The following is a 21,257-nucleotide window of genomic DNA, read 5'->3' on the forward strand; positions in this document are numbered from 1 at the left end:
AAATGGTTAATCATGTTTTATAAGCAGTTCAGTTAAGTATTTATTTAAGCACCTAATATGCTCACAATTCTTCAGCAGTAGTACAAGATTATTTGAATAAAATATTCAGATAGAAAGCATTAGGAAATTGTTTTTCTATATTTTAACTGAAAGAATTTTCCTACCATGTGTTTGAGAGTAGAAAGAGGAGTTAAATTTTAAAATTAGGTTTGTTAATAAATGATCACATGGTACTTAAATCTTAGTACTAGATCAATACTCTCATTTCCTAGTTCTACTCCTAATTCACACATGCTTTGATATATAAGAGGTTTAAACCATAATTCTGAGTTCAAATCCAGCCTCTGACACTTTCTAGCTGTGTGACTCTGGGTAAGTCACTTAACCTGTTTCTTCATCTGTAAAATGAGCTGGAGAAGGAAATGACAAAACCACTCCAGCATCTTTGCGAAGAAAACCCCAAATGAGGTCACAAAGAATCAGGCATGACTGAAAAATGACTTTTTTACTTGAATGGTTGGTTGTTTTTTATCAAGATTCAGGAGTTATGCTTATTCCTCATTTGATGTATCTCTTCATTCTCATTTTGTATTATTTGCTAATTTTAATGCCTTCTTTGACTTTGTCAAATTATTAGTAAAATTTTGGACAAGATAAGGCCAAGCATTGAGCAAACTGATGTTATCGCTTTGCTAACCTACTACTTATCTTGGTTTAAAACTACTGGTAAAAGAAGTGACAAAAATTCTTAAACCTATTTAGAATAGTTCCCTGATGACATATATTACACCTCCTCTTTGAAGTTACTTATTTTGTTATATTATAGCTTGGTCCTCCCTCACCATGTCTCTCTGTATCTGATACTCATCTGCAGTTATTTAGTTCCACATCTTGCAGCCATAACAATAAAAAGACGGGCCTTGGTGTGTTGGAGAAGCTTGGGGTCATAAAACGTAATTTCCTAAAGGCAGACCAGTCTCTTCTCCACCTCAGGGTCCAAGCAATTGTCCATTTGTACTGTCTGATGACTAAATCCTACAGGTTATGTATCCAACTGTGTATGGTAATGTGGGCAATATATAGTCTTTATCCACTTAGTGTTTGCTGTGTTGAAATGTACAATCCAATATTAAAATGGAAGAGAATGGGAGGTAGGAAGGAGGAAGATACTTCTTATACGATAGTACCTTCTAGCTGGAAAGTAGTCCTTCAGAATAAGGGTGATAAGACTTAGCAGCTCTTCTTAGTAAGAAAGTGTAGTACAAGGTAATCAGATTTCAGTAACATCAACCACCACAGAGTATTTCTATAAACAAAAATAAGTCTTGTTAAGATAGCTGTCACAAAAGCTATATGCTTTACTATTAGACAGATATGTAGAACCATGCTGGGTCCAGAGAGGGCCTTAGAATTTCAAATAAGCTATTGATTTAATCATTTTAATTTTTCTCTTTCTTTTTCTTAGGTAATGGTAGGCAACAGATTAGAAGTAAGACTTAACTAAAACAGTCTGGGCCCACCTGATAACGTAGGGTCCGAGGGATAGATAGCTATACACTTCAGTAGCTCCTGAGGGCAGAGCACAAGAACAAAGCCATCATCTCAATTCATTCTACCTTAAGGTATGACTGCCCATAGGAGCACCAACAAGTTTGGCAGCTGACTAAGAAGGACCTGTTAGGGGCCCTTAGAGAAAACTCCTTGCATCAATCTTTGAATATGAGTTTCTGGGCATTATAACATAGGTTCTTAGTTATGAGTCTCTAAACAACACATAGAGAGGATCCAGTTTCCCGGCTACACGGGGCTAGGTTCGAACTATGCAATAAAGTTTTTCTCACAATTCCCATAATTGCATGATTATATTATGTCAGGTACAGTTCAAACTGCTTAGAGGTCTGTCAGTGGACTAGTTCTTAGAAGGGAGATTTACATGTCACCAAGGTAACCCAGAAAACTTAAATATCTTAAAACAGCAGACCAAAGTAATACCATAGTTAATCACCAATACTAACTAACATCAAATGTCCTTGTATTCTAGTAACCCATTCTCATTATCCATTTGACTAGCACATTTTGAGTCCCAGATACTTCATGTAGTTTTCTTGTCCCTAGATATCTTTTCTTGGACAATAGACTTTATTCTCAGGACAGCTCTGAAGGGGGTTCTGCTATCTAGAGGTTTCTAGATAATTCTGACTTAATATTTAGTTTAGTACAACCATTTAAATTTGGGTCTCCGATTTTGAAACTTCAGAGAATTTAAGTTCATTTGTTGTTTCTATCCCTACCTAAATTCTGTACCTGATATAATAATCTTTTTTTTTATGAGCTGCTTTTCTGTTTCTTAGCCAATACTAGATAGTTTTGATAATGACTGCCTTATAATATTAGTTTAAGATCTGATACTGCTAAACCTCCTTCCTTTACATTTTAATTAGTTCCTTTATATTCTTGGCTTTCTGTTCTTTATTTTTATTGTATTGGCACTTGTTATATTGGCACTTCCTACCCCTGAATAATTTATATTTCTCCAATTATTTAAATCTTCTATGGTTCCTGGGCTTGTTTTGGCACATGTACTTCCAGTCTAGAGTTATTTTATTTTATTTTATTTCATTTATTTTTTGTTGATTGATTGATTGCCTTTTGGAGGGCACTTAGGGTTAAGTAACTTGCCCAAGGTTACCTGGCTAGTTTTTTTTGTGTGTGAGTGTTAAGTGTCTGAGGCTGGAACCGAACTTGGGTCCTCCTGACTCCAGGGCCAGCGCTTTACTCACTGCGCCACCTACCCGCCCCTAAAGTTATTTTAAATGGGGTATCTCTTACTGTCTCTTCTTACAGGGTTTTGTTTATGATATATCTAAAATTATTAATTGTTTCAACTAACTTTTTAGTTGTCTTTGGGATTTTCCAAGTATATCATCATATTGTCTGCAAAAAGAAAGTTTTAATTACCTCATTCCCTATTTTAATTCCTTCTATTTCTTTTTCTTCTCTTATTGTTATTACTAGCATTTCCAATACATTATTGAATAATGTTGGTGACAATGGGCATCTTTATTTCATACCTGCTCTTACTAGGAAGACTTTTAGCTTATCCACATTTATATCTATATTTTCAAATTTTAAAAATAGAAATAAATATATCATTGTAATCTTTTAGCTACTATTTAGGACTTTTGCATTCATATTCATTAATGAAATTGGTCTGTAATTTTCTTTTTCTGTTTTTACTCTTCCTGGTTCTAGGTGTCAATATGTTTGTTTTGCAAAAGGAGTTTGATAAAATTCTTTCTTTGCCTATTATTCCAAATAATCTATTTAGTATTGGAATTAGTTGATCTTTAAATGTTTAATAGAATTCATTTGTAAATCTATCTGGTACTGGTACTTTTTTTCTTAGGAAGCTCATTTATGACCTGTTCTTCTGCTTTTTAAAATTATCAGATAGCTACTATAAAAATGAGAAAATAATTTAACTTTCTTTACTATTATCAATAGAATTTATGTGTAAAATCCTTAATCCAGTTTTGAGAACTTATGATAGATAACTCATGAGAGATAAATTTGAAAGCCAGTGATACACATGTACTTACTCCTTAGAGGAAAAAACAGTCTAATCCTGTTGCTTTTCTCAAAATTTAATATTCCATTTATTTAGAAAACTTTCATATTACATCTGTCTTAGACCACAAATATAGGTTAAAATTGTAAGATGTTTATATTGCGTTCTCTTAAAGTTAACTCAGATGTTCCAGTATCAATCTATTATTTAATAAAGACCTTGGGCAAGTCACTTAACCCCAATTGCCCTGCCTTCCCCCTCCAGAAAGCCAAAAAAAAGTTTTTTAAAAAAAAGCTTCTTTTCTCAGTCTTAAGTATTACAAGTCCACTATATTCTTTTTTTATAGTATTTTATTTTTCCAATTACATGCAACAATAGTTTTCAGCATTCATTTTTTATAAGATTTTGAATTCCAAACTTTTCTCTCTCCATCCACCCCAATCCCCAACCCTAAGAGGGCAAGCAGTCTGAGACAGGCTACACATGTGCAATCATGGAAATGTACTTCCACATTAGTCATGTTGTGAAAGAAGAAACGGCAAAAGGGAAAAGCTACCCTCCAAAAAAGTGAAAACAATATATTTCAATTAGCATTCAGACTCCATAGCTCTTTCTCTGCATGTGGATATCATTTTCCACTATGAGACTTTTGGAATTGTCTTGGATGGTCATACTGCTAAAGAAGAGCTAAGTCAATCATAGTTGGTCATTGCACAGTGTTGCTGTTACTGAAATCCACTACATTCTTGGCAAAACTGTAAATTCCTTCAACAAAAGTTTATTGAGAGTCTTCTGTATGGCAAGTGCTGAATCAGATATAGAGATAAATAAGAAATACACCTCATCTTCATTAATCAAAAAACATGGAATTTTTATAAAAATTGATAAAACTTTTCTAGCATATGAAGAATATTGCTTTTCTTAAAACATTCTGATAAGTAATAATTTTCACATGTCCTTTTCTTTTGAAGCTGGTATTTAAAAATGTTGCAGTGCTGCAAATGTAAGCAGTGGTTTCATGAGGCTTGTGTGCAATGCCTTCAAAAGCCAATGTTATTTGGTGACAGGTAGGCACTCAAATTTTACTACTTTTCGCTTTTAATATGCTTAATATTTGTGCTGTTTTCAGATTCCTACAATTAACTCAATATTTCTTTTTAAGAGTTGAAATTTGACCACTCCAGCAGGGGAAAAATCTATGCTATGCTTCAAAATTTGAAATAAATTTTGCATCATTAGATATCAGTGAAGGAAGTTTTAAGAGTAGAGTTGAAATAGATTTGATTCATCATACTTGAGTAACTTTATATATAATGTTCAGTTAAAACTCATACACACATAAATTGCAGGATCTTAGACTCTTAAGAACCAGAAGGAACATTACAAATCATTTAGACAAGCACCTCATTTTATATATAGTCAAAGTGAGGCCTGTGGATATGAAATAACTTACCCAAGGTCACAGTGGCAGATAGAAAGCTACATCTGAGGTCTCCTCATTCCAAGGACAGGATACTTTTTATTCCATTCTCTTGTGTGCTTTTCTTTTCCTCACTCTTTCTCCCTGGGGTGTGACCTGTTTCATTTTCCATATCAATTATATACATTTCTTTAATCAGAGGCATGTTTTCACCTTGGGAGACTTCTTGATTATGCTGAATTATACTGATTATACTGTATTATACTGATTATACTGAAGCCTAACGAATATTACCTAGAATGTTATGTGTGTACCCTTGGTTATTCGGTATATATTTGGTTTTCTTTTTTTTTTTTTTTTTTTCTTAGATTTTATACATTCATTTGCTCTGTCTGTAGTTCTGGACCAGAATACCTCAAACGTCTGCCCTTACAATGGTAAGTACAAGCATTTAAAAAACAAACCATTTTCCCATGTACTTATACTCCCTAGGATGAAGTATTTTATGTGTTTAAATAAAAATTAGTTTCTCTAGAAATATGTCCTTCTCAATCCCCTTTTCTTTCTTTCCTTGAGCCTGTAGGTAGTTTTCATCAGGTTAATTTTCTTTTGGCTAGCAAAATCACCATGATTTTATACTACATCTTTATATCTACAATCTTTATACTGCATACTCTATTTTCCAAAAGTTTTTCTATTTGAATTACAGTGTTTTTTTTTTTTGGTCTTAGGCATAACATATGGTACAATATAGAGAGTTCTTATATTTAAAATAATACCCTTGTAACTTTTATGTAGCATTCACTCTCTGCTGTAATTCCTTGGAAATGGAAAGGAAGAAAGATGTCGGAAATCATTGATCACTGTTTATAGACTAGGTTACTATTCAGTAACTACAGTCAGTCAGCTTTTATTAAGTGCCTGCCATGTACCAGGCTCAGCTAAACTTTAAAGATTTTGAAAGGAGTAAACAGTCCTGCTTTTGAGGAGGTTAAAATGTAATAGGGAAAACAGAAAGCTAACAACTATGTACAAACAAGTTACATAATAGAGCAAGTAGGGTATAATTTACAGAGACAAGGCACTCAATTAAAGAGAGGTCAGGAAAAGCTTCCTGTGGAAGATGAGATTTTAACTGGGACTTGAAAGCCATGAGGTAGAGATGAAGAGAAAGAGCATTCTAGGCAAAGGAAACAGGAAGAGCAGATGCCCTCAGCTGAAGATGGAGTGAGTGTTGTTGTTAATGGAACAGCAGTAAGGCCCTTCTCAAAGAAGGCCTGTCTGGGTGTAAAGTGTAAGAAATATAGGAAGGTAGCAAATGGGCTATGAAGGGCTTTAAACACCAGAGCACCAAATGCAGTATTTTGTATTGATCCTGGACGTGATGGGGAGCCACTGAAGTTTATTGATGAGTAGGTGGATGATGTCAGACCTACACTTTAGGAAAATGACTGGCAGCTGAATGGAGGATGGATTGGAGTGGGGGCAGAGATTCGAGGCAAGTAAACCCTCCAGCAGACTGTTACAGTAGTCTAGGCTGGAGGGTTTTCTTCGGTGGTGGCAGTGTCAGAGAAGAGAATTTGAGAGATGTTACAGAGATAACATCAACAGGCCTTGGCAGCCATTGGACACAGGGATGAGAAATAGTGAGGAGCTGAGGATGAGACTTAAGTTATGAGCCTGAGAGACGGGGAGACTGGTGCTGTTCTTGACAGTAATAGGGAAGTTTGGGAGGGCGTAAGGTTAAGGGAGAAAGGTAAGGAGCTACGGGACATCCAGTTCAAGGTGTCAGGAAGGAAGTTAGAGATGCAAGACTGAAGGGTAGCAGAGAGGTCAGAGCTGGGTGAATCTGAGAATCATCAGCATGGAAAGATGAAAATTAAATCTTTGGGAGTGGATGAGATCACTAAATGAAGTAATGTAGAGGCAGAAGAGAGGAGTGCCCAGGACAGAGCCCTTTGGGACACCTACAGCTGGTGTTGCCTGGATGAAGATCCAGGAAAGGAGACTGATAAGGAGTAGTCAGGCTAAGAGGAGAACCAGAAAAGAGTAATGTTCTGAAGACTAGAGAAGAGACTGATCAGCAGTGTCTCAGAGGCTTTCAGAGAGGCCAAGAAGAACGAAGATTGAGAAAAGGAGCTAGCAGTGCGATGATTGGTAACTTAGGGAAGTTTTGGTAAAATGATGAAGTTGGAAGCTGGATTTTAGGGGGTTAGGAAGAAAACAAGAAGAGAGGAAGTATAGACACTTTTTCAAGGAGAAACTATATTTTATATAGCAAATAAACAACAATTAAAACCTGAATATATCAAACACTTAAAAAAATTTGATCTTTTCAGATCTCTCTACAGTCATATAAATATTCCAAAATCAGTCTGATACCTAGTCCCCAGGAATTAAAGATTTGTTCTAAACCCTTGTAATTTTTATACAGGGCAAGTTCTCTTACAGTGAATTATACTCAAATTCTCTTTATTGTATAAGAATTCTGTTATATAGCAAATTGTTTGAAATAAGTTAATTTTCAACTAAGATTACCCAATCTTTTAGTTTTGTACTAATTTTTGTGCAACTGGCCTTTTTTTTGAGAAATCACACAATTTTAGCACTGAAAGGGACCTCAGAGAAAAGACCATCTCCTCAAACTCATGCCTGAAAAAGGATATTCTGTGTGATATACCTAACAAATCATGACACTTGGCCTCTTTACATTAACATTTTATCCTGTGACTTTTAATTGTTTGTAAAAAAAAAAAAATGAATGTGATATTTTTAGAATGTTCAAAAGTTTGTTTTCTTAAGTTTTGAAAATTTCTGAATTCCAGGGTAGATATAGCACACCTTTGCCTTTACAACCTAAGTGTTATTCACAAGAAGAAATACTTTGATTCTGAACTTGAACTTATGACTTATATTAATGAAAACTGGGATAGATTGCACCCTGGAGAGGTAGGTGGCATTAGCATTTATTATAGTTCTCTCTTTTTCTCTTTTTGGTTAATTAAAGCGACGAAGACAAGTAAATAAGCTTGCTTGAGGCCTCTATGCCTTTAGGGTCTGCAAACCTAAAGTAAAAATCTAATTTTGATTCTGGGGAGAAACAGCTCTAGTGAGAATATATGAGGCCAGTGATCCCATCTGTCTGCTGTTACCTATTGATTATAAAAGACAGAAATAATGTTCAAAGAAACTGGAACAGTTTAGAAGAAAGAAAGCCTTCCTAGTTCTATTTTGTACAACAAAGTGGTGGAGGGTAAAGGATGAAACTGGAAAAACTTCTAGTTTTGGATATTAAAATGATTTAAAGTTATGTAGTGGTTTTAAAGTTTACAAAACACTTTCTTCACAATAATCCTGTGAGTTAGGCGGTACGATTTTTACTGTGCTCATACTATAGATGAGGAAAGAGGGGACCCCGACAAGTTGAAGAGTAGTGGGTATCTTGAGGCAGGCTTCAAACTTCAAAGACGGCTTGACTTTTGAGTTCCGGAGTTCTCTTTCCTCTATGCCAGGCTGCCTCACTAGTATATACTCTTGGATTTGCCTCCTTTTTCTTCCAATATTATAATTTTTCTAATTTAATTTGAGCAAGTGGAACTGTGAATGAGGTTTTACCTTTTTACCTTGACTCTCTTGTAGGTTTGACCAGAATGAAAATAATGTTACATGCATGTCGGAATGAGACAAGTTAGCTAGTGAAGTCGGCTGAAGTGAGGCTTGTCCAGGAATTCTAACACATTTATTTGTCTCTTTCACTTGCAGGAAGCATAATTGTTAAGGAGTTTGATTCAATTTTAGCCTTTTTTTTTAGATCAAGGAATAGAGTATTCTTTATTGCTAGATGATTTAGCTCAGTGTAAAATACCTAGAATTGTTTGTTCATTTTAGTCTTGCATCATCTGAAACTTTTAAGATACAAGTTAATGTATACTAATTTAACAGGAATGAAAAATGTATTACTGGTGGCCTGTAGATAATGGGAAATTTTGAAAGGTAAATTCAGATCATACCAGATAGAGGACTTAAATGTGTTAAAGAAAAAAGACCTTTGCAAACATTTGAAAATTTTAATTAAAAAAGTAGTTCATTTGAAAAAAATGATCTTGAATAACTTGATAGTAAAAAGAGCCAAGTGTAGACCAATTACATTACTTAAATCCCTTAGTTCTCTTCTGATCATTGTTAACGTGTATAATGTTTTTATGTAGTTGTAATTATGTGTTCACTCTTGAGTTCTATTTGACATCTTGTATAAGCTTTTTCATATACAGGTTCAACAAATATGTGGAATGTATTTCTGTTATTTGCTTGTTGGCTGTTTGGGGGTTTTCTATTTTTAAGTCTAATAAGTAGTATTGATATTATATGGATTACTTTTTATTTTTAGATTTTTCCATGGGGTAGTGCTTCAAATTTTTATAATTTTTGTTATATATTACCAGATTGTTCTCTGCAAAGATTAGCCCAATTTACTGTACCACCAGTGAAGTGGTACAGTAAAATACAAATTTTTCTGTATTCTCACAAACATTCGTTTTTATCTTTTAAGGGGGATTATGCAGGTTTGAGGGGCAGTTTTAACAGGTATTTTTAAAATATATCTTCAAGTTTTTTTAAATTTACATTTTCGGTGGCTAGTGAGGTTGTACATTTTTACATGAGATGACACACTCTCTGCATTTCCTCAGGTGTATTGTCCACTGACAGCTTGTTAATAAATTATAATAAGTAACATTACTAATAGTAAAACAAAATAGGATACAAGTTGCCTTCAGTGCCTTTTCCTTCATTGGCAGAATTTGAGAGAACTTAAAAAATAATTTTTCCCCTCTCATAATATTATAAATAATAATTATTAAAATGCTAATGACTATGACCTCCTTTTTTCATTAGAAGTTTGTATATCTAGAAAACAGTTTAATATGTTCATTTTAAAATACTTTGCTTCTTCTAGGGGCTGGTACTTTCAGCACTACTGCAGATACATCTAGATTTGAGCTACATAGGATCTACCTGTTAGTACTCTTATTCTTTAAAGTGATGAAATTATTCAGTAATTATTTGCTTTATACTCTACAACCTCAGATTTAAGACTTGAGTTTTAAAATTGATTTTAGTTGAAATACTCTCACTATATTATGTTTTAAATATTATGTCAGATTTTGTTTCTGTGGTAAAAATATAAAATTAATTAAAGTTGAATTAATAGTCTGTAGAAAAGAATTCTTTTTGTGAATTTCTGAAAGTTAATTTTCTACAACTAAGGACCATCAAACTGCTTCATCTTTGTTTCAGCTCTGGAAAAAGATTTGCTTCACTATTGGGATGCTATTTTCTGTTTCTGTAATTTGCAGATAATGTAATAAAAATAAAAAAGTTTTGTCAGTTTCTCATTGCTCCATAAGACTAGGAAAATAGTGTTTAAAACAGTTTTTAAAGCAATGACCAAAGCTCAATTAAGACAGAGGAAAGTTTTGATTTTTTTTTTTTGCTTTTTTGAAGGGGAGAGGGCAGGGCAATTGGGGTTAAGTGACTTGCCCAAGGTCACACAGCTAGCAAGTGTTAACTTTCTGAGGTCAGATTTGAACTTGGGTCCTCCTGACTCCAGGGCCTGTGCTCTATTCACTGTGCCACCTAGCTGCCCTGAAAGTTTTGATATCTTAAAGAAATGTTTCATTTAATTGAGCCACCAGACTTTGAGTATATGTTTCAGATCTTTAACCTAATTAAAGATTAAGCAAAAACAAAAAACCAAAACCCAACCTACCTCTTTATTTCATCTCTTGGTATTGAAGATCTCTCTAAAGTCTGTTAGTACATTACATTAGCCATGATGGAATGTCTTTTAATGTAATCTCGTAATTATCAAAATTATCAAGTTATCAAAAAGCCTGAGCTTCCAATTTTTTCAGCAGTAGGGTAACAGAATATTTTAATCTATGGTTTGATAGTGAGTAGCCTGTTAGCTATAGAAGAGTATTATGCTTTTCTGTAATGACTATGAATATTGCCTACAGGTCCTGATTCTGAACATTAATTCTTATTATTATGTAGAATTGTAGATGGTATAGGAGATAGGGCTGAATGTATACTTAATCCCAGAATGTATCCAGAATTCCCCTTTTAAAACAACCCCACTCCCACTTGAATCTCTGATAGGGTAAAGTGTAATTTCTCACCCTCCTGTCTCTTAAAAAACCCTCAGCAAACAGTCAGATAATTAGTTTAATATAGGACTTTACTCTTTTGGGCTTTAGAATATAGTAAAGACACGTATGTAAATTGATCCTTCCTACTCTTGACCCAAAACTAGTAGTAGCATAATGGAGAGGGTTCAAATTCTGATTCTTCTACTCACATCCTGACCCTGCTTACCTTTATGACCTTAGGCAAGTCACTTTTGCCTTACATACCAAATACCTAGAACCTAAGTATTTGCTAAAATTTAGTACTAACTCAGGGATATAATTACTCTCATTTTAAAAATTTCTGGCATTAGAGCTATTTAAGTGTGTAGGATGATCTCATTTCCAGATACGTTTAACATTTATGGCTAGAGGAGAGCTGGAGTTTAGCTAGTTCAGGTATCGCATTTTACTGATGAGAAAATGTTATCAAAGAGAAAAGAATTGACTTAAGATCACCCAGGTAGTAAATAGCAGAGGCAGGATTTAATAAACCCAGGTTCTCTTAACCTCCAGATTTTATTTTTTCCCTACCATATATCACGCTGCCTCTCTTGATTGTTTCATATATGTAAATGATTTTTTTCACATATAAAAAGTTCTCTGTTAAGTAGTTTTAGTTTTGTCACTAAGGAGCAAAATTAAAATGAATGCCTAGTTGATGTAGTCCTGCAGTCTCTTTAATAGCTGAGGAAAATCTAAAAACTCTACTATAGAATAATAACCCTTTGTAGAAGCAGGCTATATATAGCATTTATGTATAAACTAGTTTCTTCTTAATTTATTTTTTAAGTTTAGTTTTTACTTATAAAGACAAATGTATAGTTTTGAAAACAAGTTAAATATATATATGAAATGTTTTGAGCTTCTAGCATGGTTTATGGTAGGGATAATTGCTACATCCTTTACTATCATTGATCTTTAGTATTTTAGCTCATGGCTTGGTGTCAGAATGATAGACAAATTTTATGACTTAAAGACATAATCAAGGGATCTAGAGTTGAATGGAACCATCTAGTTCTACCCTCCCTCTGTGTATTCTTTGCTAAAGTAGTTTGCTTTCTCAGATTAGGTTAGTGCTATACAAATTGTAATGAACAAATTATCCAGTAAACCAGGGGAATCCAATCAATAAATAACAATCCAGTCATTAAAAAGTGAAGCCTGATAGCTGGTATAAGATATCAATTTTTTTTTTAATTATTTATTATTTTCCTACAGTTACATGTAAAATAATTTTTAACATTCGTTTCTTTAAACTGAGTTCCAAATTCTTTCTCCCTCTCTTCTCTGCCCTTCCCCCTCCTTATTGAGAAAGCAAGCAATTTGACATAGGTTATATGTCATTATAATCATTGCATTGATTTTTTTAGATCAGTAATACAAAGCAGTCCCTTAAGCAACCTTTTCAGGTTTATTTCTACAAGAGTACATACAGTGGAAAGGTATATTTGAGTTAGGATAATGGGTGAAAGAAACAAGTGATATTGTTGCAGGAGTGTGCCATAGACTGGTTAGCTGACTGGATGGAAGTGCTTTAAGATAGATTAGAAAACTTGCAGGAGAGAAATCTATAATAACAGTTAAGGGACCTCAACTATAATATCAAATTATATTTGCATAGTATGTGTAAAATGCTTTCATTTAACTCTTACAACAAAAGCATAAGTTAGGTTAAGTGGTAGTGTTCCAGTTTTATAGATGAACAAACGAAAGGTCAGAATCATTTAGTGTCTTGCCCAAGGTCACATAGCATAGATTTTTTTTTTTTGCTTTTTTTTTTTTTTTTTTTGAGGGGAGAAGACAGGGCAATTGGGGTTAAGTAGGAACTTTTCTGCAGTATTTTGTTAGAGGCCAGGTCTGGCTGTGGTTTGAAATAGCCTCAAAACTTAGGTGTTAGATCTGCTGATACCTTCAAAAATTACAGAGGCTAATATTTCTCACCACTCTATTCAGGAGATGTTGAATGATAAAATGGTATAAGTATCTACCTACCTTTCCCATCTAAATGCTTTTCTTCTGGTATTTTAAAGGTATTTATATTAAAGCCCATAACTAAAGATAAGGCAACAGAATATAGTCAGACATTTTCATGATTGGCACTAAAATAATTTTAATGAATTATTTTCCTTTGACCATAAAACTGTTTTTAAAACCATAGATCTAATTAATATCCAAAGCACCTGTATATTCTTAGTTGCTGAAATTGTAGTATGTTAAATTGTTTCTTGATACTTCACAGCTGGCAGACACACCAAAATCTGAAAGATATGAGCATGTTCTGGAGGCATTAAATGATTACAAGACCATGTAAGTTGATTTATTTTATGTATCCCCGTGTGGGAGACATTTAGTAAGTATAAGGATTGAGGGCATTGTTTAAGAGCTGTGGGATTTAGAAACATTATTTAAAGTAGAGGTACATTCCATTTCGGCCCTGTTCTTTCCAGGTACCCTAAGCCTTAAGGCAAAAATGATGCCTTTTAAAGGCATAAAAGTAGTAGCAATGGATAAAGTTACTTGATATTAACTATTAGGTGGTGATGGATACTATATGTTCTTGCAAAAATGTCAAAATTTCATCATTTTCTCAGGATGGTGACATTTCTTGAAAACAGTTTTCAAAATATCACTTGCAATGGTTTTTAAAACTACATAAAATTTTTCAAATCTCCTTTTTAATCAATGTAGGTTTATGTCAGGAAAAGAAATAAAGAAGAAGAAACATTTATTTGGATTGAGAATTCGTGTTCCTCCTGTGCCACCAAATGTGGCTTTTAAAGCAGAGAAAGAACCTGAAGGAACATCTCATGAATTCAAAATTAAAGGCAGAAAAGCATCTAAACCTGTACCTGATCCAAGGTAAGAAAATTTTTCTCTGGCCTAAACCTTTTCCTTCACTCATATGTAAGCTCATTTCCAGATTTAGTTGGGAATTAATAAGGTAAATTAATAAGGTCTTGGCATGTTTTGAATATTAGCAATGATATTATCAGTATAACATTTTTGATTTATTGATAACATAATTTAGCCATTTTTCTACTTATAAGGTCATTTCTAAAACCTCAGTTATTTAGTTTGAGTTAATGTTACTTGGGAAGTTTTTTCTCTCCCCACCTACCCATCTTATATAAAGATATAGTACTTTATCTCTTAAGTTATTTTAACTTAATCTACTTTAATGCAATCCTGTTCCCACTGGCACTCTTCCCCCACCTTTAACCCCACTTTAGTTTTTGGGCCTTTTTTTTTTTTTTTAAAGCAACTGTGGTTAAGTAGCTTGCTCAAGGTTACACAGCCAGTTATTTCTGGGTGTGGTGCTAAGTATCTGATCCGGGATTCGATCCCAGGTCATCTTGACTCTTACTCACTGCTTCACCTGGCTGCCCCTAAGCAGTTGGGGTTAAGTAACTTGCTCAAGGTTACACGGCCAAGTGTTTCTGGGTGGGTGCTAAGTGTCTGAGCCCAGATTTGATCCCAGGTCATCCCGACACTGGAGCCAGTGCTTTTACTGTGCTACCTGGACACCCCTAGTTTGGGACTTTTACTTAATGAGTTTTTTTTAATTTAGTTACCTAAATTTTTCCTTCTTTTTTTCTCCTAGTTCCTTTCCTCCCTTATTTTGTTAGTCTTTTCATTTCATTTTCTGTACCATCTTCTAAAAAGGAATTTATCCTCTTGTTGTCTTCATTATTTTTCTTCCCTTTTTCTGTTTAGTATAACTTTTTTTCTTTGATTCTTAGCTCTTACACTTATTTATTTTTTCTTTAGTCTTTATATTCTTCAGGGAATTAAAACTTCTTTTGCCTTATAGAGATTGCTTTCTGCTCCTCATTTTTGCTTGTACACCACTCTTAGAAATATTAGTTCCTGAAGATGATAGGACAAAATGTTGCCCTGTGGTAGGAATTTTTCTGTGTCTCTGATTGATTCTATTCATTATTATCCCCTGCACTTTCCCATGATAATGTTTTTCCCCTGATGCCAAGAAATGTCTCTCAGTCCCTGTCTCCCACTTCTGGATATTGGTTGCCCCCAGGAGCTCTGACTCTCTTCTTGAGGTAGGATGAGTAAAGTCCCTAGCACCAAATGCCTGGAGTTTGTAAGGTCCCTACCTCCATTTATAAAATATCTCATTTCTCCCATGGTAGTGTTGGAACTCCCCTCCCACCACTAAAATTAGAGTTCCCTCTTGGATCCCTTCCCCCAGTTTTAGTCCCCCCTTTTGGCTTCTCACCCATTCACCTATAGGTCCTCTTCCCAAAAGGAGTTATTTTCTCTTTTACTATTGATTTGATGAGGGTGCATCATATATTCCCATCTGTTTTCTTCCTCTCTCTTTTTCTTATACATACTCTCATAAAACATTAACCTTTAGGTAGAGTATTAAGAGGTTTAGTCCATGACGTTGTTAGTCCTGTTTCTCCACCAATACTTCTATGATGTCTGCTTTCACCCTTTTCTCCTTGTGTAATTTTAGAATAGTCTGTTATTTTATTCTTGTAAACTTTATAGGTGTCTTTCTCTTTTTATTTTTTCCCCCTTTTTATCCCTGAGAAATAATTTTGTTACCTGTGTCTTTCTTGGTTACTGTATTTGTTTAACTTTTGCATATTTATGTTTTAGGTGATGGCAAAACAATTTGTTCAGGTCTAGTTTTCTTTGTAGGTGTGGCGCCAACACAATATTCACAGTACTGATAGCTGTGTTCTCAAACTGCCAGCCTAGTTCTCAATGACAAAGTATAACACTCTCCATGTAGAACACAGAAGCAAAACATTCAGACACCAGAAAACCAAATCCCAACACCAAGAAACTGAATCTATCATAGCAACATAGCAGTTAATACACCACAATACAGCAGAGAGCCACACAATCCTTTAGCCTTCCCACAAACCAACACTCACAAGCCTAGCTGTCTTCCTGGGTGTGTCCACTCTTCCCTCCATTTCTAACTGCTCTGACTCCCAGCTTCCTGTGGGCTCTGCTCTTATGCTTCAGCAAACTTCTCCCACCCCAGGCTCCATGTGATTACATTCAGTTTATTATGGAGCAGGAACGATCTTCAAATTACCATTACCATTACAGCAGGAATGCTTCAAAAACTTTTTTTCTTGGATGCCCATTTTTTTTCATTAATACGTTTATGTTTGTAGAGTATGTCACCTTAGGTTGCATCTTGAGCTCCTTTGCCCTTTGGAACACATTATTCCATTCCCTCATTCAGTTTCTAGTGGGTATTATATACATTTCAGTTATGATTTTAATGTTACCTTCTCAAGCATCAGTCTTATACCTTATTTAATTCTCCCCTTGTCTCTAACATAGCAAAAATAAAAAGTCTTTTCTTTGTCCATAGAGATCCTTCCTAGTAGCCTTAGGTTACCATGAACTTTATTATTCTTTTTTTTTTTTTAATTTTGTTTTTGTTTTGCTTTTTGGAGGGGGGAAGGTAGGCAGTTGGGGTTAAGTGACTTGCCCAAGGTCACACCGCTAGTTTTTTTTGGGTGTGCGTGTTCAGTGTCTTAGGCCGAATTTGAACTCATGTCCTCCTGATTCCAGGGCTGGTGCCCTATTGACTGCGCCACCTAGCCACCCTGAACTTTATTATTCTTAACATTACTGTGCCATGGTTTTGTACTCATTCTCTATTAATTTTCCTTTCTTCCATCTTCCATGTGTCTTTTAAAAATTAGCCTGTTTTTGAGTTCCCTATGTATATGTACCAATCGGTGTCTCTAGACGATTCTTTTCTTTCCTCTTCATCAGAATTGTTTCTTTTGTATCTTAAGAATGAGCTGATCTCCACTCTAGAATTTATTTATTTTTTTTTTTTGGAGGGGGGAAGTCAGGGCAATTGGGGGTAAGTGAGTTGCCCAAGGTCACACAGTAAGTGTGTCAAGTGTCTGAGGTTGGATTTGAACTCAGGTTCTCCTGACTCCAGGACCAGTGCTCTATTCACTGTACCACCAACTGCCCCAACTCTAGAATTTTAGTTCAAATTAGCCTATATATTCTTCCTCTAGACTCTGAAATCTCTTTTTTTTCCCCCAAAATCTGTGGTGCATGTCATACTATATCTGACTCTCCTCTGTCATAGATTCTCAGAGGAAGAGTGGTCCCTTTCTCCTACTATTATCATTGTTTCCATCAAGTTTTTTCTTGTTGGAGCCAATGATTCAGAATAGAAATTTCCCTTCTCTACATTTTGAAGTGTGAAATTATCATTAAAGCAAGTCAAGGAATTGTTAGGTGCTTTGATTTTTGGCAAAGTGAGAGATGGTCTCTCTGCCAGTTTTATAATCTATTGCCTGACTTCCATTTATCAACTAGTCAACAAGCATTTATTAAGTAACTACTAAATGTTGGACATTGGGCTTGATGCTGGGGATACAAAGAAAATAATGAACAGTTTTTACCTTTAAGAAGCTTAGAGTCTTGCCAGGGAAGAAAAGATGTACATATATAAGTAGGTCCAAGATAAATACAAGGCCATTTGGGGGATAAGGCATTAGCATCTGGGAGGATAAGGAAAAAGGCTTACATGGAATGTCACATTTGCAATTCCTCAAGGTGGAGATGAGGACAAAGTGAAGTCAAGGCATGAGAGTACGGCCATTTCAAAGCTACAAAGACAGTATCATGTATGAGAAGCAGTAACAATAAGAAATATTTATTAAGCTATGTGCCAGGCACTGCACTAAGCTCAGAGAATACAAATTTAAGCAGAAAGATATTCCATTTCCTCAAAAAGCTTATATTTTAGTGGAGGAAGATTATATTTACAAGGAAGTTGAAGGGGGAGAGGGAAAGGGAACAAAGTCCAGAGTGTGGCTAGGTGTCGCAGTGAATAGAGCACCAACCCTGGAGTTAAGAGGACCCAAGTTCAAATGCAGCCGCAGACACTTAACACTTACTAGCTGTGGGACTTTGGGTAAGTCACTTAACCCCAATTGCCCTGCCTTCCCTACTCCAAAAAAGAAAAAAGAAAGTCAGGAGTACAACCTGGAGGGAAATGGAACCAGACAGTTAGAGGGAGAAGTCAAGCCATAGGGAGGCAGATATTTCCAATGTGAGAAGTCCATGGAGTTGAGTGAAACTTTCAGGATGAAGAGGTTTATCAGGACATGTCAGAGAGTCAGTAATGCAGCATGAGGAAGAATGAAGATAAGTAGCCTGAGTTGTAATAAAGGATTAAGATGTAACAAGACTGGAAAGGTATTGCATCCAGGTGATCTAGAAGTCATTCTGATGAAAAATCTCTTCAATTGTACCTCTGTTGATCTTCACCTATATTATTTTCTTCACTCCTGTTTTCTCTTCTGGTTCCTAGGTTTACACAAATGACTATAAATTCTTATTTAGGTATAGAGGAACTTTATTATAATGTGAGAGAGAATTTAGAGGCATGCGTGTAGCAGCAAGCACCCTTGCAAGGGTCCTCAGGGTTGCTTCCACCACAGGTTCTTGGATCTGCTTTGTTAAAGGAAAGCAACTCAAAATGGGTTAACAAGCTTACTTTAATCAGTCAGACATATATTGTTTACCTTGTTCAGGAGAAAAGGTCAGCACCCCGAACTTCAAAGTATACAGGCAGAATTATTAAGACAGAAACAGATCAAGTAGACAGATTTCCAAACTGTCCAACCATTACATCCATACCCAGTCAACATCTGGGTTTCCACATCTGGGTTTTTCAAAGCCGGGGGGGCCCTGGACAATGGCTTCCCAGGATACAGATCAAATCACAGAACACTTCTCAAAGTGAGCCCCCAAAACAAACCCTCACATCAGGGCTTATATAGCCTTCTCCTGGCTCAGAGAATATAACAACCTTATTGACCCACTGGCCAATCAAAAAGTGTCTACTGAAAAACAAGCCTCCCTCCCCAGGCTTCAGGTACACTTTAGCCTAGGGGCAGGGAAGATCTTCCAAATTTGCATTCCCATTACAATGCGTCATATGTTACTAAGTATAGTAGTATATGTAGCAGCAAGCACCCCAGCATCCCCAGGGTGACTGCCAACACAGGTTCTTGGATCTGCTTTTGTAAAGGAAAGGAACTCAAAGTGGGTTAACAATCTTGCTTTAATCAATCAAATATATCATTTACCTAGTTCAGTGGAAAAAGGTCAGCTCCCCAAACTTCAGAGTATACAGACAGAAACATTTCAAGTAGACAGGCCTCCAACTGTCTAACCATTACATCCATACCAAATCACAGTTACCAGAAAGGGAAGCATCAACATCTGGGTTTTTCAAAGCTGGGGGGCTCTCAGTGGCTGCCCAGAGTCTCATCTGGTCAAATCACACAACACTTCTCAAAGTGAGCCCCAAAACAAAGTCTCACATCAGGGATCATATATAGCCTTCTCCTGGGACAGAATGTAACAACCCTCTTGACCTGCTGCCCAATCACAAAGCACCAAGGTGTGGGCCTTCCTGAAAAACAAGCCTCCCACCACAGGCTCCTGGTGCACTTAATCTAGGGGCAGGGAAGATCTTAAAAATTTACATTCCTATAACAGTATATAATCTCCAACCTTACTCAGGCTAGATAATCTGTCTAACATCAGTAGAGAGGAGAGTGCAATTTAAAGGTACAGTGAGTCCCAGCCACAACCCATTCCCTTGTAGTCTGTAAACCATATCTGGTTTTGACTTTTGAAGTTACTATTTTTAATTTATCCTACTTTTTCTAATCCTAGGTTTCCTTTAGCCCTGCCCCCAGTTTTGTTGCTGGAAGAATTGAGATACTTGCCTGTTTTTTTTCCTAATTTCCTTTATCTTGCCTCTATTACAGGATCTGATTCCTGTTCTAGTGTCTTAGATATTTTGTGTATCTCATAATTTCATGATCATTTTGTAAGGGAAGGAATTTTCTATATTAGTTCATCATACTCCCTCACTGTTGCAAGGTAGTCCTTTTATACCTCCCTAATAAATTCACTGGGGCAGCTAGGTGGCATAGTGGATAGAGTGCTAGGTCTGGAGTCAGGAAGTCTCTTCTTCCTGAGTTCACATCTGGCCTCAGACACTTACCAACTGTATAACCCTGGGCAAGTCACTTAACCCTGTTTTTCTCAGTTCCCTTATCTGTAAAATGAACTGGAGAAGGGGATGGCAAACCACTACAGTATCTCTGCCAAGAAAACCCCAAATGGGGATTTGAGGAGTTGGACACAACTGAAAAACCAACTGAACAAAAACAGAAGCAATCAGTTTACCATCCCACTTACCACAGTGACTTTCCCAGCCTCTTCACCCTTCCTCAAATCCCCCATGACTCCCTCTTTCCCACCCTATCAGTTGAGAACCTTGCTTTATATTTCACTGAAAAAATTGAGGCCATACGACAAGAGCTCCCTCTTCTCCCTTCCTCTTCATCTTAGAAGTTAGATGCTTTCTACTATCTCCTCCACCACTTTCTGATATCAAGAGGTGGCCCTTTTCTTTGCCAACACACAGCCCTCTGCATGCACAAGTGATCCTATTCCATCCTGTCTCCTCCAGCAGATTGTACCCTCTGGCATCTTGATTCTCATTAATCTTCAGTCTCTCTCTATCTGCTGGATACTTCTGCATTACCTATAAACATGGACACTTACTACCTCAAAAAACCATTTCCTGATGTCCAGCTCAGCTAGCTATCGCCTTGATTATATCTCCTATCTTGGGTGGCCAAACCTCTTAAAAAGGCCAACTGTAGATGGCTGCTCTCTGCATTCTGGATTTTGACCTCACTGTTTAGCTGAAACTGCTCTCTAATGTAATCAGTGATCTCTTAATAGCCAAATCTAATGGCCTTTTATCAGTTCTCATCCTGCTTGACATTTCTGCTTCTTTTGACAGTTATCCCTTTTCCTTGGTAGTTTCTTTTCTCTAAGTTTTCCCGAAACTATTCTCTTCTGATTTTCTTCCTACCCACTTGACTGTTCCTTCTCAGTCTCCTTTTCTGGATCTTCATCTAGGTCATGCCCACTCACTGGGAATGTCTCCCCTCAGCCTCTACCCTAGGCCCTCTTCTCTCTATATACTGTTTCCTTAGGTGATTTCAGCGCCCATTGTTTCATTCTTCATCTC

General features: G+C 35.9%; 1 protein-coding gene across 3 annotated transcripts in view; it reads left to right on the forward strand.

Annotated features, from left to right (window-relative positions):
* The window catches only part of MTF2 (metal response element binding transcription factor 2), a 61,137-nt gene that overhangs the window by 26,382 nt on the left and 13,498 nt on the right, over positions 1–21,257 (forward strand). For all 3 annotated transcript variants that reach the window (XM_069070522.1, XM_069070524.1, XM_069070525.1), the window contains 5 exons: positions 4,540–4,635; positions 5,357–5,425; positions 7,814–7,937; positions 13,416–13,483; positions 13,865–14,035. In XM_069070522.1, the coding sequence (XP_068926623.1) occupies positions 4,540–4,635; positions 5,357–5,425; positions 7,814–7,937; positions 13,416–13,483; positions 13,865–14,035 (528 nt within the window). The remainder of the gene's footprint in view (positions 1–4,539; positions 4,636–5,356; positions 5,426–7,813; positions 7,938–13,415; positions 13,484–13,864; positions 14,036–21,257) is intronic.

The sequence above is a fragment of the Petaurus breviceps genome, unplaced genomic scaffold, assembly GCF_028583685.1.
Source record: "Petaurus breviceps papuanus isolate PSGF00001 unplaced genomic scaffold, PetGlider_PUasm1.0 90808, whole genome shotgun sequence".
NCBI lineage: Eukaryota > Metazoa > Chordata > Mammalia > Diprotodontia > Petauridae > Petaurus > Petaurus breviceps.